This window comes from Echiichthys vipera, assembly GCF_963691815.1.
Source record: "Echiichthys vipera genome assembly, chromosome: 11".
In the NCBI taxonomy this organism is placed as follows: domain Eukaryota; kingdom Metazoa; phylum Chordata; class Actinopteri; order Perciformes; family Trachinidae; genus Echiichthys; species Echiichthys vipera.
This window is the reverse complement of record NC_139836.1, coordinates 18,442,261-18,459,084: the sequence shown is the minus strand read 5'-3', so window position 1 is coordinate 18,459,084 and position 16,824 is coordinate 18,442,261. Positions and strand designations below refer to the sequence as shown.

Here is a 16,824-nt window from a genome sequence, read left to right as displayed (position 1 = left end):
CAACATAAAACAATACTTTACATGCAAAATAGATCATATCTTCTGGTGTTGTAAAAAATGTCATCCTGCCTTGTTTTTTATGATCATTTATGATAAAGATGTGTCATTAGTCCACCCATTTACTTCATGATTTGTACCATAACTTCAAGACAGGAACTATAATATCATCAGATCATTCACTGCTGTCATGTACATCATCCTATGTTTTACGATTATTCAATTAATTAATTATGCTGTTTTTCTCTTTTCCCTAATGCAACAGATGTATGCGGCGTGCGTAGCAGATGGATACAGTACTCCCTGTTATATAGATCCTGCATCATTTATTTTAATCCTTCTACTTTATCCACAACAGAGTTGCTCACAGCACTTTATGTAAAATGGTTAATGAGCAAATCACAGAAGTTACGTCTAATTCAGAATTCATGTTAATTCATAAAGGAATGACACACTTATTAGTTACAATCCAGTATATAATGTGTGGCTGTTAATACAATAAAATTATTATTTATTATTACAACATTAACATAAGCAAAATATTACAAGAGCTGAGAATGTAATTATTCAAAACAGTCGATTAATCAAAGTTTTAGCAATTTATACATCCAAGTTTACATCCTGATAGCAAGGATTTCAATGTAATGATGTTATTTATTGCAAATATAACATTTTTATCAGACTGTTGAAACACTTACAAGTATAATTTGACATTTGTACAGCCATAATATTTTGACAGTTTTGACAGACACAAGCATCTCTCCCATGATATTATTCTATATATTTTCTAAAGATATTCAGACATGAACAGAACATTACATGTATGTTTATGTATTAGTTGTGGTAAATGCAAGCTGTTGATCTACACCAAAACCTAAAAAACGGTGAAAAATATACCTGCACATCATTTGCAAAGTTGTGGTATATCCTTGTTTTGTCTTCCCTGCAGACAGAGCCATCTCCTGTGGAGTGGTGGCTGAAGAAACCCAGTTGGACTGAGGGGACCCAGGAGGAACTCTTAAGATGTGTCATTGGATTAGCATGTGAGCATCTGCCTTTAGCCTTCTCTAGTCACACAAACACCTTGAGAGCTACACCTCATCTACAGGACTCTTGACGGAGCCGTCTTCATGGTGCTGTTTCATGACTTCATTCTTTAGGATGAAGAATGTAAAGCTATTACAATTTCCACTGCTGTTTCTGTTTGTTCATCCCTGCTTTGGTGAGTTTTACTTCTCAATTCTCTGCTTAAAGTCGGTGTGTTGCTGTCATCAGATTTTCATTGTTGGTTCAAATAGATTTGAGAGCCTTTGCGTTGATGATTGGATTTTTTTTTTCAGTTCATATTTGAATTTTTTTCTGTTTACGTACATATTCTTGTCTAAACCTGGGTAGATGCTCGTATATGTGTGTGTTTATACTCTGTGTGACTATCATGCTGATTGATATATTTGATTTATGAATCTGGTTTCAATATTCAGATATGTGATATTACAACTTACAATAGTATTATTTCTGCAACCACAGATCCCAGGCCTATGTATAGAAAGGTATCTTAGGAGATTGACGTAACTCTCCAGTAATCTCAGTCAAAGTGAGTGGGGGTGGAAGCGCAGCACAGTCAGGTTGGTTTATGTCACTCTAGAAATGAAAAAAAGGCTATGTCAGTGTGAAGATCAGTGTTAAGTGATAACAGACCAGAGAACAATATCTACCCTAAATTTTGTTAAATTAGCAAACATTAGCCATGATAAGCCACTGGTCATACCAGACCAAGTTAGACTGTTGCAGCAAAACCCCAGAGTGTACTTTATCGTGTTTTATAACTTTATTATAACTTTATTTAACTTTCAACATGTATAAGAAAGATAGTGTTATTTCAGTACGATGCAATACGGCAATACGATACGATACGATACAATATTATACGATACAATACGATACGATACGATACGATGCGATGCGATGCGATACGATACAGTACGCTACGGTACGGTACGGTACGGTACGGTCAGGTGCGGTGCGGTACGGTACGGTACGGTGGGGTGCGGTATGGTACGATGTGATACGAGATGATATAATATACGAATTCTTGGGCTCAGCGCATTAGTCTTTTAGAAAAAAGTTGCACAAACCTCATTGCACCTCAAAACAGTTAAGGAGAAAGTGTCTCTCTTCTTCTCTAGTCTCACTTTAAAGTGAATTGCATAAAATTGTCAAACTTTTAATGCTGGTTTTATTTCATTGTCCTCAGCACAAGCAGACTTTGCCCCCTATTTCTATGACAACGGACCCTACAGCTACAATGGGAACCTGGCACTGTTCAGCCTCTCGGAGGATACGGCCGTCGGTGAGATCAACCTCTGAATTGCAGGACATTTAGTGCAAAAAGCTATTAGGCTGGTAGAACAACCAAATTTTCATTTCTGGGAGTCCAGGATGTTAAATAATCTTTGATTGAAGAACAGGTGTTGTATGACACACTCTCACTACCATGCTCATCTGTTGGTGCCACCTGTTGATGTGGGGGACAGTTTGCTGGCTGTGAATGTGATGCAGCTGTCTCTTTACACCTCCCATCAGTTAGAGTACTTATTGGCTACTGTGGCTCTACCTAATTTGTTTGACAGTAGTTTTGCCAAAACAATGGGTTTATAATTGGTGGTTCGATGCTCGTTGATTTTGCATTCGAAAATATTTGCATTCATCAAGTGCTCTCTAATTCTTAAATATAGAATTTGAAAAAGGATTGTGCATACATAAAAAGTCTAAAAATCAACTGTTGAAGCTAATCTGACTAAGTGATGACATCTTCTTTTAGGTACACAGATCTATAGTCTCAATGGCACAGACCCTGAGGGCCAGGAGGTGAGATATGGCCTTTCCTTTGATCCAGGCTCCAAAGAATACTTCAGGGTCGACGCGAAATCCGGAAACATCACACTGGTGGAAGAGCTTGACAGAGAGGTAAACTTAACATAGGCCTGAAAGGACATTACGGTAGAAAATTAAGAAAACTCTTTTCGACTTTTTATATAAAGTTAAGCACATAACCCTTAAAAAAACATAACACTTTTTCCATCTCTGCTCAGAAACAAGATTCTATTGACGTTCTTGTCAGCATCACAGATGGGCGAAGCAAGGTACTAACATCTGGTTCAATGTGTGATTATGCCTTTTAGCGCCATCCCTTCTAATGAAGCAAACTAAAATAAACCTGTTCTTTGTTTCTTCTTCTCGTTAGGTTGTGGAAAGAGTCACAATATTTGTAATGGATGCAAACGATGAAAAACCTGAATTCAAAAACATGCCAGCAATCATTGATGTATTGGAAGTAAGTTAAGCCGGAAGTGTATGCTTTTTAAGCACAATATGTTGTGACCTGACTTGAATTATTTTCTGTGATTCAGACAACTGTGTTTGGCAGCAGCATCTACAAAGTCGAGGCAGTGGACAGAGACACAGGCTCAGGGGGCTCAGTCAACTACTTCCTCCAGGTATCACTCAGCCCACTCACATCCAACCCGCTCTGGCTTCTGCGATAAAGTAATGCCGAATATAAATAAGAAAATAAACACGGACAAATATGAAACACCAGCTGAAATTGGCCAGTTCTAATGTTAATCTGCCTGTCATGGAAATAATGTGTACTGATAATGAGGTTAACATCAGTTGGAGTTTTCCAGTGCTCATGTGTGTATGCGTGCATGTGCGGGAACATGCTGGTGTAGTTATGAGGATGGGGATTAATTCACAATTACATTTGTGTCAGGTATTGGAGGCTTAGAGGGCTGCTTTAGCAGGGGTGGCAGAGAATGTTAGTTTGCACTTTGGACTATTAGGACCAAAGAACAGCTGGCCTGGAGTGACGAGAGAGACAGTGCACATCTGGACACATCAGCTTTCACCTGCCTGCCCTGTCCTTGAGCATATGGGCTCTTTACATCCAGATGTAGAAAACGATAGACTTTATACACGATGTGGCCTAATTCAAGTGGCTACTGAGTGTTTTTATCTAGCCATCTGACCACTTTTCATGATATCACACGTGATTGGTTGTAAATGGGGTTTAAGGGGTTTCAGAGAAAGGCTTTTATTCATGTGACATAAAATGTGTGTGTGTGTGTGTGTGTATGTGTGTGTGTGTGTGTGTGTGTGTGTGTGTGTGCGTGTGTGTGTGTGTGTGTGTGTGTGTGTGTGTGTGTGTGTGTGTGTGTGTGTGTGTGTGTGTGTGTGTGTGTGTATGTGGTGTGTGTGTGTGTGTGTGAGTGTGTGTCTGTGTGTCTGTGTGTCTGTGTGTCTGTGTGTGTTTGTGCTTTTAAAACCCCGCTTTTGTTCCACACTCTGTTACAGAATCCTCAGTCTCCTTTGTTTGCCATGGACAGACATAGCGGTGTCCTTCGTATCAAGTCTGGAGAAACGTTGGACTATGAGAAAACAAAGACACACTTTGTTACTGTCATTGCAAAGGTAATAGGCATCGAAACTTATTTTATGTTACTGACCTGCACTAGTGTTTTGTTTTTTGCTAATAGTGCTAGCAGTGGTGTTGCAGCAAACATGGCTAGCACACATTTGAAAAATACTTAAAAGGTCCCTCATTGTAAAAGGATCTACAATGTCTTTTTTAAATTATACATCAGGCCTAGGTGCTATTTAAATTCTGTGAAAGTATCAAAACTATCCCTTCTGTAGAGTTGTGATGTCACAAGTATACTTTATATAGGTAGAAAGTGCTACAAGGTCGTTACATTAATTCCCTGGCTGCAACGACCTGGAAACGCTGACCAATCAGAGCAGGCTGGGCTTTTTCAGGAGGGTTGCTTAAAGAGACAGGCAATGAAACAGAGGGCGAATACAGGTATATTAATTTCCATTCCTTTTCTTTTGTTCCAGGATGGTGGTGGTAATTTCAATGGCAAGGAGCAGTTTATGTCATCCTCTGCTACCCTGACGATCAATGTGATTGATGCACAGGACACGCCTCCTTTTTTTATTGGGACACCTTATTTTGGCTACGTTTATGAAATCTCAGTGCCAGTGAGTACAAATACATCCTTCAGTGACATTCTCCTTTGACTTTTTTTTAATATATTATTTTTTTAGCAGTTTTTCTAGACTGGGGTGAGAAAGAGAGGGGGAGACATGCAGCAAAGGGCCACAGGTCTGAGTCGAAACTGCGGCCGCTGCCTCGAGGACCTCCAGCTTCTTTACATGGGGCGACTGCTCTAACCACTGTCCCACCGCCGGCCCCTCCTTTGACTTTTTAAACCAAGAAACATGAGAGAGAGAGAGAGAGATCTGCACGTGACACATGCCATCTTCAATAAACAAAATATTGAAATATCACAGCATAGCAAGACATGGTAACCAAACAAAGTGAATGCAAGTCATTTCTATGTTCACTGTGTAAACAAGAAGGACACAAGACAGTATTATCTCATATCACACAGTTTTAATTGCTGACATTTAACAGTAATGTTCATGATGCCTTCTTCATAGCTTTTCTCACAGCAGGTGAAAGCCACGTTATCTCCTCAGTCACAAAATGCCACTGCAGTCATAGAGTACACGTTCTGACTTTCATCCAAAGGGAAATAATTAGGATCGTGACATTTGAATGTACATCTGAGGACTCACTGAAGATCAGGTGCAGAATAGATTATTGCATATGTTTTTGATAGCTGTGACGCAGCCACAGGGTCACTCAATTAAATGTCCTGCTTCGTTAGGGGTTTGGAAAATCTCAACCTGTATATCATCAGTTTTTCCACAATGTGATCCAACCAATTTTATCATGTGCCAATGACATATCAAAGTTTTTTAATTGATAATCAATAGTACCAACTATTGGATGCATTTGAATAACAGTATATTTAACAGGAAACCAGCTTTATAGCAGGTCATTCATGTGTTCTGCTTATCTTCTACAACTATTTATTAATTATGTTTAACTACCGATTTAACAGAAAAAAATGATCTTTTCCCCAGGGATCTGAAATATTCACTGTTTTAGCCAAAGATGGTGATGTTGGAAACCCAAATCCAATCCATTACTCTTTTTTTGAAGGTAAGTATTTTACTGAAAGATTAGAATGATTTTAAAGATGAAGCAGCAGTGCTCATAGGTCTGTCTGTTGTGTCTCTTATAGGCGACGATGGTGTTTTTCACATCAATAAAACAAGCGGGTGTATCACCCTGCTGACTCTCCCTGTGCATCTAAAGAGAGAAATCTTTAACATTAAAGTCAAGGTAAGTTGCAGTTCACAGAGTATCTAGTATCTGGTGAAACTAGTGGATTAAAGTGTTTCTCATTCACTTTGGCCCAATTCATGAAAGAGAATTATTTTTCTGAAATCTATTGATAATTAGCTTGTTCAATTGTCTACAATTTGCCTAGTCACCACTTGCAAGTGGCTTGCTGATCAAAAGTGATGAGTTGAGTCATTAAAATGATGATACTCTTCATTACATCTAAACATGCCTTTATCATTTAAGCCATCAGCAAATGATCCATTGAATTTTTAAAATTCCAAATTTCAAACAATTTCAAACATTTTTCAAACACTGTAAAAAAACGGTAAAACGACTGGAAGGAAGGTTTCCATAAGGATATAGCAAAATTACAGTTAATAACCATATTAAATTACAGTATATTTAATGTAATTTAACTGATTTTGACTTTAAAATGTGCTCTGTTTTTTTCTTTTTTTGTTGTTTTTTACAGTTTATTACATGTAATTGTGTGTTATTTATGTTATTTACTGCAATTTCACGGTATCCGTCTGGGAACTTTGCTGCCAGTCCTTTTACCATTTGTTACAGATTTTTTAAATAGTGTACATGCATATTCCATGATATATCTTTGAAATGGAAGGTTTGTGTGTGAAGAGGTATCATTTGCTGTTTTTGTCTTTACAGTACAACGCATTGCTACACAAATAAATGTACTGTATACATACAAATGTGCATATCCGTTTTCTGTGTACTACCTTACACAGTATTGTTTTGTGTACCGACTTTTCCCAGTAAACTTTTACCTCCAGCTTAAATCAGAATTGAAATTCCAGGGTTGACTGCCATAGTGAAAAAACATCTAATCATTTTGACCAGTACACCTCACACGATGATAAAACAACTTTACATTTTGGTGGCATTGGCCAATTTAACTGGGGTTTGTAACAAAAATGAAATTATTTTGGGTGAGTTACTATCTTTTGCAGACATGCTATAGAGTTGTGACATCCCATGAAACAGTTGTGACAGTTTTACTTGTAGTTTAGAGAATGTTAAGAGAAAAAAATGTTAATAGCCCAGAGGCTCAGTGATAAATGTTAGCTGACCTGCATAACAGTTCCCCTCTTTGTCCAGGCTTCAGAAGTAAGTCCAGAAGGCAGACTCATGGACTCCGGGGTGACCACAGTTGTGATCCGTGTGGTAGACCTGAATAATAATCCTCCCACTTTCTACGGAGAGAACGGCCCGCAGAACATGTTTGAGTTGACCATGAATGAGCATCCACCGGAGGGGGAGATACTCCGGGGGCTGAAAATCACTGTCAACGACTCAGATCAGGTGGAATTAACATTTTTGTCATCCATATTTTCTCATACACTGACTGACTACTATGAAAATTACTTAAGAATCATTATTTTTAGTGATGGTCTACTGAGCAGGTATCATTTTGTTAACCCTCATACAGTATTTGACCTTTGAAAGCTGCCTCAGTTAACCAGGAGAGAGGACAGTGATTATGTTACAGTCATTATGTAATGACACTCATTTTCTGACCAAATTACATTGTTATCTAATAAGAAAGTGATTTAACATTCATTGTACCATAGCTGTGTTCAGGCTGGAGTCTGCCTGTCTGTCTATGAAATGACTTTAAGCCTGACATTATCACAGACAATCTTTTTAAATTACACAAATCTGAAAGTATGCCAACACATATTAAAAAGTGCTCCCTAGCTGTGCCATTTGTCAGCTTATGCAAGTCTCTTTGTGCATCCAGCTCCTTGTATGAGCTTCGTCCAAATGGCTGATGTTCATTCAACATGTTTTCCGATAATACTGTTACAACATCAGGGCGAGCTCTCTTTGTCCAACGATATTATGTTTCACTAAGAATATTACAGCTGCTATACTGATATCCTATTGATCTGTCATACATTACTGTAATAATGAAAAGATACAAAGCCTTTTTATTGATTGGATGGGCTATATACTACAAGGATTATTCAGCATGTCTGTGTACAATAGCTTTGTAACAAATGCAGATTACTATAAATAGGTTCATGTATATATAACATAACTGTCATTTTCACTGATGAGACATTCTGACTAATGTGATGATGTGTGTTATGCTCCTGCAGGGTGCAAATGCTAAATTCAACCTGAAGCTGATAGGACCGGGAAGGATGCTGCGAGTCGTCCCTCAGACTGTGCTCAATGAGGCCCAGGTCACAATCTTAGTGGAAGATTCTGCTGCCATGGACTATGAGAAACACCACTTTCTCACATACAAGGTTGACACATTGCAACAGAGTAGATTGAAATGGGATCACACATGCACATATGTCTCAAGAAATGGCAGCCTTATATACCTGTTGCATACTGCTCTTTTCCCATTTATTTATTTCTAACTTTCTCCTATTTAGCTTCTTGCGGTCGAGATCGACACGCCCGAGAGGTTCAGTGCCACAGCAGACATTGTCATTCACCTCCTGGACACTAACGACAACGCTCCCAAATTCTCCTCAGATTACTATATCGCTAGAATTCCAGAAAACTCACCCGGTGGTTCCAACGTGGTGTCAGTCACGGTGAGAGAATATTCATCCTGTCTAAAAATACATGCCAACACCAGTGTATGTCACTCTGAGCTAAAATGCTGATTTTAACAAAATGCCCGAGAGGGGCCATTAATTCTCTAAATGCAGACTTTTTGAGAGCTGAGGGTTGGGATAAAATGTGAAAACATGTAGATAAAAGCTAGGCGAGGTAAGCTGCCAGATGGCTATCACTTTCATTTAGTTGTGTAACACAAAATTCCCAGATTTTCATTCCCTTATGCTCAGTAGCACATGCAGCTGCAGCACAAAATACATAGATAGATAGATAGATAGATAGATAGATAGATAGATAGATAGATAGATAGATAGATAGATAGATAGATAGATAGATAGATAGATAGATAGATAGATAGATAGATAGATAGATAGATAGATAGATAGATAGATAGATGCATACATACATACATACATACATACATACATACATACATAGATGATATATCATATCATCCTTCGCCCTTGTCAGTTTGTATCAGCCCTGCAGAGGCTCAAAGCAGCAGGGGGGCTCGCTGATAAATCCTGGCCTTGCGTGAACACCACAGAGGCTCATTTCCTTGATCCCAGGCAATTTCAATCAGATAAAAGAAGAGACAACAAGTGACCTTGGCCACATAGAGACAGCAACCAGGCATCCCTGCAGTGACAGACAGACAGACAGGCAGACAGATTAGCCGATGCCTATGATGATGTTCCTATGACATCAAAAACAGTCTTTTTATAGCTGACCCCTGCAACGTCACCCTCCAATCCAGCCCAGATTCATTTGGTTTACTGAGTTCATGGCAGCACACAGTTCTCTTTTCTGCTTTAGTAAAGAGGTAGAAATAAATCGAACATCAGTGTTTTGAGATTTATCCCAGTAATATGCTTTAGCCGCACTAAAACTGGAGGAATTGCAGATTGCCCCAACTGCTGTGAAAGTTACGTTCAACTGACCTTATTTATCCACAACCAAACTCATAACATCTTTTTCTCTGTTATCCGTCTTTTCTGTTGATCCACAGGCAACAGACCCAGACTCAGGGCCTTGGGGTGAAGTGAAGTACTCCATCTATGGATCAGGGGCTGACTTGTGAGTGTAATATTGTAACTTAATATACAAGAAATGGGCTCTATCTAGATAACTAGTTTTAATATCTCAACCACAATGCGAATACACCTCCACACATTCAATGACTTACACTTGTGTATCAATACTTGAGTAGTATTATCTCTTTTTCAAAATAAGACATATTTTTTATCCAGTTTTTTGGGGGGTTATTCTGAATAAGAAAAATAAAACTATTGGATTACAACCAAACTGTGTTTTCAAAGTGCCAGACTACTTTTCCTGAGTCTGCTCATTGGTCCTTGTGGGGGATTAGGTGGTGACGTTCAGAAATGAGAATGAAAACAAAGAAAATCAGAGGCGCCACATTATTGTATACCACATTATTAGCAAATCATACCCTGAATATTTGTCAACAGTAGAAAAACAAAGCATCTAAAGCACACTTATCTCAGTAAAATGAGTTCAATTAAATAACAGATGTGGCATTTTAACTGTAGACTACTGTAATACCGTATATAGAGACTACGGCAAAAACACATCTGCCTGAAATCTGTAGGAACTTGGCTCTGGTTATTACACCTAAGCGCCGTAGTCCCTCAAAGGATTAACTGGTATTTCCTCTCAACTCGATTTTTATTAGATTCCCAGTTAGAAGTCTGACCTCTGAGAAAAAGGTGCTGTCGGAGGTCACTATTCTTTCCTAATAACACACAATATACTCACAGCTTGCTTTTCCTTTTACGATGCAAGAGCTCACCTGCATGTACAATGTTTTTTTTCTAACCACATTTCTATCTGCACACCTTGGATTAGTAAACAGTAAAGCCAAGGAGGCATGAACCCCTAACATGCAGTGCCAGTATAAACAGACAAGGTGTTTGTGGTTCCTAATAAACCGCATGCTGTGTAATTATTATGGGATGTATTTTCTCAGTACATATTTTGAGCTCTGTGGTAATGAATTAGAGGAGAGATGTGATGTCACATGGTTACCAGGAAAAAGGATTTCTGAAATAAGCAGAGGAGAGAGGTTTAAAACACTTTTATCTTAGTGCATGCTTGTTTGCTCAAAGCTTTTGAAACTACGTCACTTCAGATTACTCCAAAATGTCTCTTTGACATTTGTTACAAAGCAATGCATGACAAGTTAACACTTTATAATAAGCTACACAACAGTTTGAGTAGTATTACCAGGGGAACAACTGAGGAATGAAAGAGGAGTAAATGCTAATCCAATTTTACGGTAAGAAACGAGTGAGGCACAAATCAGGAACAACTTGATAACTGATGAATAATTCATTAGTTGTTACATCTCTAATAGTAGATAGTATAGTAGTAGTAGTAGTAGTTATAGTAGACAATGATAAGTTCTAGAAAAGCACAAGGGACACAAAAAAAGATCATAACATAATGATGACGTAATGGTAGACTCCTTAGTAAACACTCAGCATCATGTATCACTATAGTTTGGGAGGAAACATAAACAGTAACTAATGTTTAAGTAATTGGTTATTAAGAAGTCTCTGCTAGTTTCGCGCTGTCAGCACCTGGTTCGGAGTTAATCAGGGACGATCCACAAAGAAAGTGGTCAGTGTGATCGATTCACAGATATTCATGAACTAATATTACTTAATTATTTATTAATATAGGATCTACTCTGCTCTCTAGTAACTCGTCGTAATCTACTATAAAGCCCTCTATTAGTAATTATGAGGGAAGTGCTTCTTAATGAGTTATAAATTATCAAGTCGATGTTTCTTAATTAACTCATTATTATCTAATCATTAGCTACTTGTTATGTTATAAGGAGTTACTTATTAACTAATCATTCACTAGAAGTTAGTTCTTCGTTAATTCCTCATTTGTTTCCTGGTAACTATTTAAAATGATGTGTCCTTTATTGTGAAGTGTTACCAGATACCTCAGCATACACAGGAGCATGTAGCCCTGATCTTTGCCTGATTGCTCTCTGTCTTCGATAATCCTGTAAGGGGATTGGAGGAGAAAATAGACTGTTCTTTGCTTCTGACTCAGACAAAGTCACAGGGTCACTAAACAAGTCAGTCAGTGAAACAATCTAATTCCACTCTTCATCTGTATGTTAACAGTTTAATCTTTAATGACTAAAGTGAGTTGATTGGCAGTGGCATGATCATTAACTATTGCTATAAAGTCTCAAGCGCAGCCTGAATCTGGTATGAAAACATTAGCTTTCAAAAAAAGTTTGCCATTAACTAATACTATTATTTTCTTTGTCACCACTAATAGATTCCCTTAAAGTTTTGACCAATGCAGTAGACTAAATAATAGTAAATCTAAAGCAGTCTAGAGTGTGACATGCTCCCCATCCCTCTACAAAGGTGTATACTCAGTAAGCCTACACTAAGAAGACAGACGGAACAAACGGTTGACAGATAAATAATCAAGAATGTGTGGTCTCTATTGCATGCATATATTAGTACATCTTATTTAGTTTAATGAATCCAGTCACATTTACAGGTTCCTGATCCAGCCTATGTCTGGGATCATCTACACCCAGCCGTGGGCGAGCCTGGACGCAGAGGTGAGGTCCAAGTATAATTTCTATGTGAAGGCAGAGGACGCAGAGGGGAAGTACAGCCTGGCTGAGGTCTTTGTGACTGTGTTGGACCTGAATGACCACTCACCTGCATTCAACGACAACTTCCTGGAAAAGACTATGGTTATTGGAGCACCGGTTAAAATAGAGGTATTTGCTCTTTCGTGATAAAATGAAATTCAAGAATCAAGTCAATACCATTACTCTTTTTTAACAAACTGCCTCTACACAGGCTGTAGATGACGACGCAGAGGTACCTAACAACGTCATCGAGTACGCCATCATGAAAGCTGAGCCAAACAACAACATCTTTGACATTGATGCCGACACAGGAGAGATCATGCTTAAGTCCTACATCAAGTCAATGGCCATCATTCAGAACATCACCAAGCAGAGAGACTGCACCTGGTCGCTGGTCGTGCAGGCCCGGGACCGAGGCCAGCCGTCCTTCAGCACCACTGCAGTCATCAAGATCGACATCACTGAAGCTGTAAGTTGCAACAAAGTAGATGAGTAGCAATATGTCAGTCAAACCCTTTTGCTCCTAATTCCCTGTGAGTAAATTCTGTTCAATTTGTATGTAGAGGTGGAGTTTTTCTGGAGAATAGCCCATTTCATCACAGCCCAGAGTATAAGGTTCACCAGTTGTTTGCTTAAGTAACAATTAAAACATTTGTAGTCAGAAAAAAATCGTAATCTCACGCAAATGCAATTGTCATGTTTCAGGTCAAATCCAGATTTGTCTCGTACTTCTTGGGCCTAAGGAAACGTCCGGGGGCTGTGTTTGGGATTTGTTTGACCATTGTCTCCTTGGCCATTTCACTGACAATCTTCATTTCAACTCTTATATACTGGAACTCTGTGAAAAAGACCCGTATACACTCTCAGGGCAAGATCAGAAAGATTATAAGGAGGCCTGTGCCATAAAGGAAGCTTGCCATGAGATCATTGGCACAGCAGTACTGTTGTTTTTACTCCATGGTACCAAGAATTTGTAGAAATTCATTTTTGAATGATTTTATTTTTGTAGAAGAAGGCTGTGTCTGTAAAAGAGTACAGGAGCACAATGTAAACCATCCTCTCAGCATTTTCCATTGCTTTTCCTCCATGTTTCGATTTAGTAATTTAGCACATTATGACACCACCGACGGATGCTGCATGGTCTCAGCTGGGTTTCCCTGTCAACCTCTCTGATCTTGTCTTGATAAACGTTTTTATACAAACAGTATTGTGGCAGTACATTTTGCAGTAATTTATACCTGGATGTTTAGTATTGGAGTTTTGCATTTTACACCTCACATGATATTTTTGGCCAAACGACAAGCACATGCAGTACCACAGTGCATACACAGAACAATATTTAGAGGTTAATCTTTGTGTGATAGACTATACCTTCAGTCCCATGGATGTGAATTCTCCCTGTGCTCTTTTACAGACCCAACTCAGTGGGGGGCCTTTGGGATCATTTTTAATGGAAAGTAGAAAGAACCCTTTGCAAATCCTAGGCATGCTTGCTGGTGTCATTAGTGTCATGGTCATAGTCACAGTCATCATCTCCACTGCAACATTCTTGCGCAACAAAAAGTCTAACCGGATCCTGCCAAACCGCCGCGTGAGAAGGAGGCCACGGAAACAGAACCCCTGGAACTTCAAAAACCCCTTCAAGACATCAGAACCTCCCGGAGAGAGATTCAGAGTTGAAGAGGAAGAGCCGGAGCCTGAGGTCATCGTGGAAAATGTCAACTATAATAACAATGTCAGCAATGTTGTGAGACATTGGTCTCCGCCAGCACCGCCAGCACCGCCTTGCGCCCCATCTCTTCCCCCTCCACCACCACCTTACATTCCAGGGGAGAGACATTGGGTGGTACCTACCGTCTCCGCAACAATTGCACCCAAACCTAGAAAGAAGCCAATGAAAAGACAGGACACTGTGAACTTAGCGCTGGTTTCAGAGCTCAAGATGAGACTGGAGCAGAAACGTATGCTGAAACATTAAAGGGGACATATAATGCTCATTTTCAGGTTCATACTTGTATTTTGGGGTTTCTACTAGAACATGTTTACATGCTGTAATGTTCAACAAATACACTATTTTTTCTCATGCCGTCTGTCTGAATATACCTGCATTTACCCTCTGTCTGAAATGCTCGATTTTAACGTCTGTCTTTTCAAGCCCCCCTCCCAAAAAGCTTAGTCTGCTCTGATTGGCTTAAAAAAATATTTTTCATCTTTGCAGAGGTAGTTATCACGCCATCAGAAAGATTGTATTCACTGAAACAAGATCAATAATGTTATTTTCATGTGATGGAGAATGCGTAGCAGAGCATGTTTTCATTTTGCATCCGTTTGTTGTTTGTTTCACGTTTCTGTGTCATTCTGTCACAACTTAACTCCACCTTTTGAACCATTTGTTGACACACTAGTGGCTTAAAGTTGCTCACTCCAGATCCCTTGGCAGGAACGAAGTCATTCATAATTCAACAACCGAGAATCTTTATTATTGAGCCGACCAATCTCCTTACAAGAGATTTCATGACACTTGAACTGACTAAAAAGATCAGTCCGAGGGAAGGGAACCAAAGTGATCTTGTTAGGAAGACCTTTAATCCGTCTGCACAGGTGTAAAGCACTGTTTAGACCCGTGTTTTGCCGCAGTCACGATATGTTTATTTTCTGATTTAAAGGATCTCATTTGTTTACTACTGTATATAATATGCGATGGTTTATCTGTTTCAATTGGTGTCTTTTTTTGTCAGAATATGTTTGCTGTCGAACCACCTGTCAAGATTTTAACCATCAATAAAAGATCTTATTTGTAATTTCAACAGTGGTGAATGACGTCTTTAGATCACTGTATTACAGGCTACCAGTGGGACAGTGTGGCTGATCTGGTCACAACCAGCTACAACGGTCCAGGATTACAACATTAGTTCCGGATGCTCAGATCATTAGGCTGTAGCCTTGAAGAGCTTTCTTTCCATTTGCCTAAGACTAACACCTCCTTAATAAGTCTGCAAGTATACTCCACTGCCCCCTTCTGGAGATAGAAGAGACGCTACTTCACCACAGCTCCTGGGTGAAAAAATGTGATATTACTGGTCCAAAATTTGAGCAAATGGCCAAAGCAGTGTATCCCAACACAGAATATTAGTGATGTAAAGCAACAAGAATATGCATATGATGGGGGTTAGAATTTGATGTATGAAGAAGGCCTTACACAGCTGCAGGCTGTTTTTAGTAAAACCTCACCAGATGGTCTGAAAATATGTCATATATTATCCTGATACAAGCCTCTTTTTCCTCTGCTTAGCTCCAAAGTCAATGTGAGCACTACCAATTATGAAGTTACACTGAACCACTCGCTGGGAATTTGTGTAGACATCATGAGCAAACATGCACACTATTTCAAAGTTACATAAAACATGAATTTTGGAGATTACCCTCCCTAATCCAAGGACCAACTTGTTCATCTTTGTACAATATTGCATTGTTGGCTGAAAACCAGAAGTCAATCTGCCCTGATTTAGTTTGGACTGACAAGATGTATATGACTGGCATTGAACTTTCTGCAGCCTCTGCTGGCACATTTCACATGGTTTTGATGATGCAGAGCGGACTCTGGGGATTATCTGGGAGTAAAAACTGCCCTCTAAACTCAGATTATACATATAAATGTATGATGTGCTCCTTTTTCAGGTCAGCGCAGTACCAAAGATTCTTAAGGAACAAAACCCAAATTTTACGTCTAAATTGTCAGACACATAAATGCAAAAAACTTTTCAGAGTTGGAAGCTGTTAATGCTCTGAAATGAAATGAGGGACTATGAGGAGCAGCCCAAATGATCATGCATTATGCCATGTAAGAGGCGGTCAGGATTACTGGGCTATTTGATAGAGGATTACAGTTAAAGTTGCAAAGAGCACTGATGCTTTAGAATGAAAGAAGGCTATGCACAGGGTTAAAACTGGTATGTGTTTGAAGCAACAGATGGTTTAATGCTGTACACATATTGTCTTTCAAATTTTGTATTTACCTTTAAACTCTCCTTACATCAGCAGCTTTTATATAGCGTAGCCTTTTAATAATACACTGATTTATGCAACAGGAGGGTATGTGACAGAGTACATTAAGTTAAGATGAATAAGAAATTGTCGTTTATGTGTGTTCTGTAATGAAATAGCTGAAATTGAGCATCTACAGATGCTCAATTTCTACGGACGTTGCCTTGTGTAATACACACTGCATAAGGATTACAACAAAAAGCGGCATCAATCCTCCAACCTCAAATCATATAAACACGCCTGAACAAGCAAGAAAGCAGATGTGTCTGTGCTCCAG

General features: G+C 39.0%; 1 protein-coding gene across 1 annotated transcript; it reads left to right on the top strand.

Moving 5' to 3' along the window:
* Nucleotides 1-1,140: 1,140 nt before the first annotated feature.
* On the top strand, nucleotides 1,141-14,481 carry cdhr1a (cadherin-related family member 1a; the record flags this gene model as incomplete). The annotated part of the gene is made up of 17 exons (XM_083922760.1): nucleotides 1,141-1,219; nucleotides 2,252-2,347; nucleotides 2,819-2,964; nucleotides 3,090-3,140; nucleotides 3,242-3,331; nucleotides 3,408-3,494; nucleotides 4,351-4,467; nucleotides 4,894-5,037; nucleotides 5,989-6,067; nucleotides 6,150-6,250; nucleotides 7,370-7,573; nucleotides 8,374-8,526; nucleotides 8,659-8,823; nucleotides 9,858-9,925; nucleotides 12,404-12,632; nucleotides 12,715-12,972; nucleotides 13,918-14,481. The coding sequence occupies 17 exons, from the start codon at nucleotides 1,141-1,143 to the stop codon at nucleotides 14,479-14,481; spliced, it is 2,631 nt and encodes an 876-aa protein (XP_083778886.1).
* Between the last annotated feature and the right edge of the window lie 2,343 nt (nucleotides 14,482-16,824).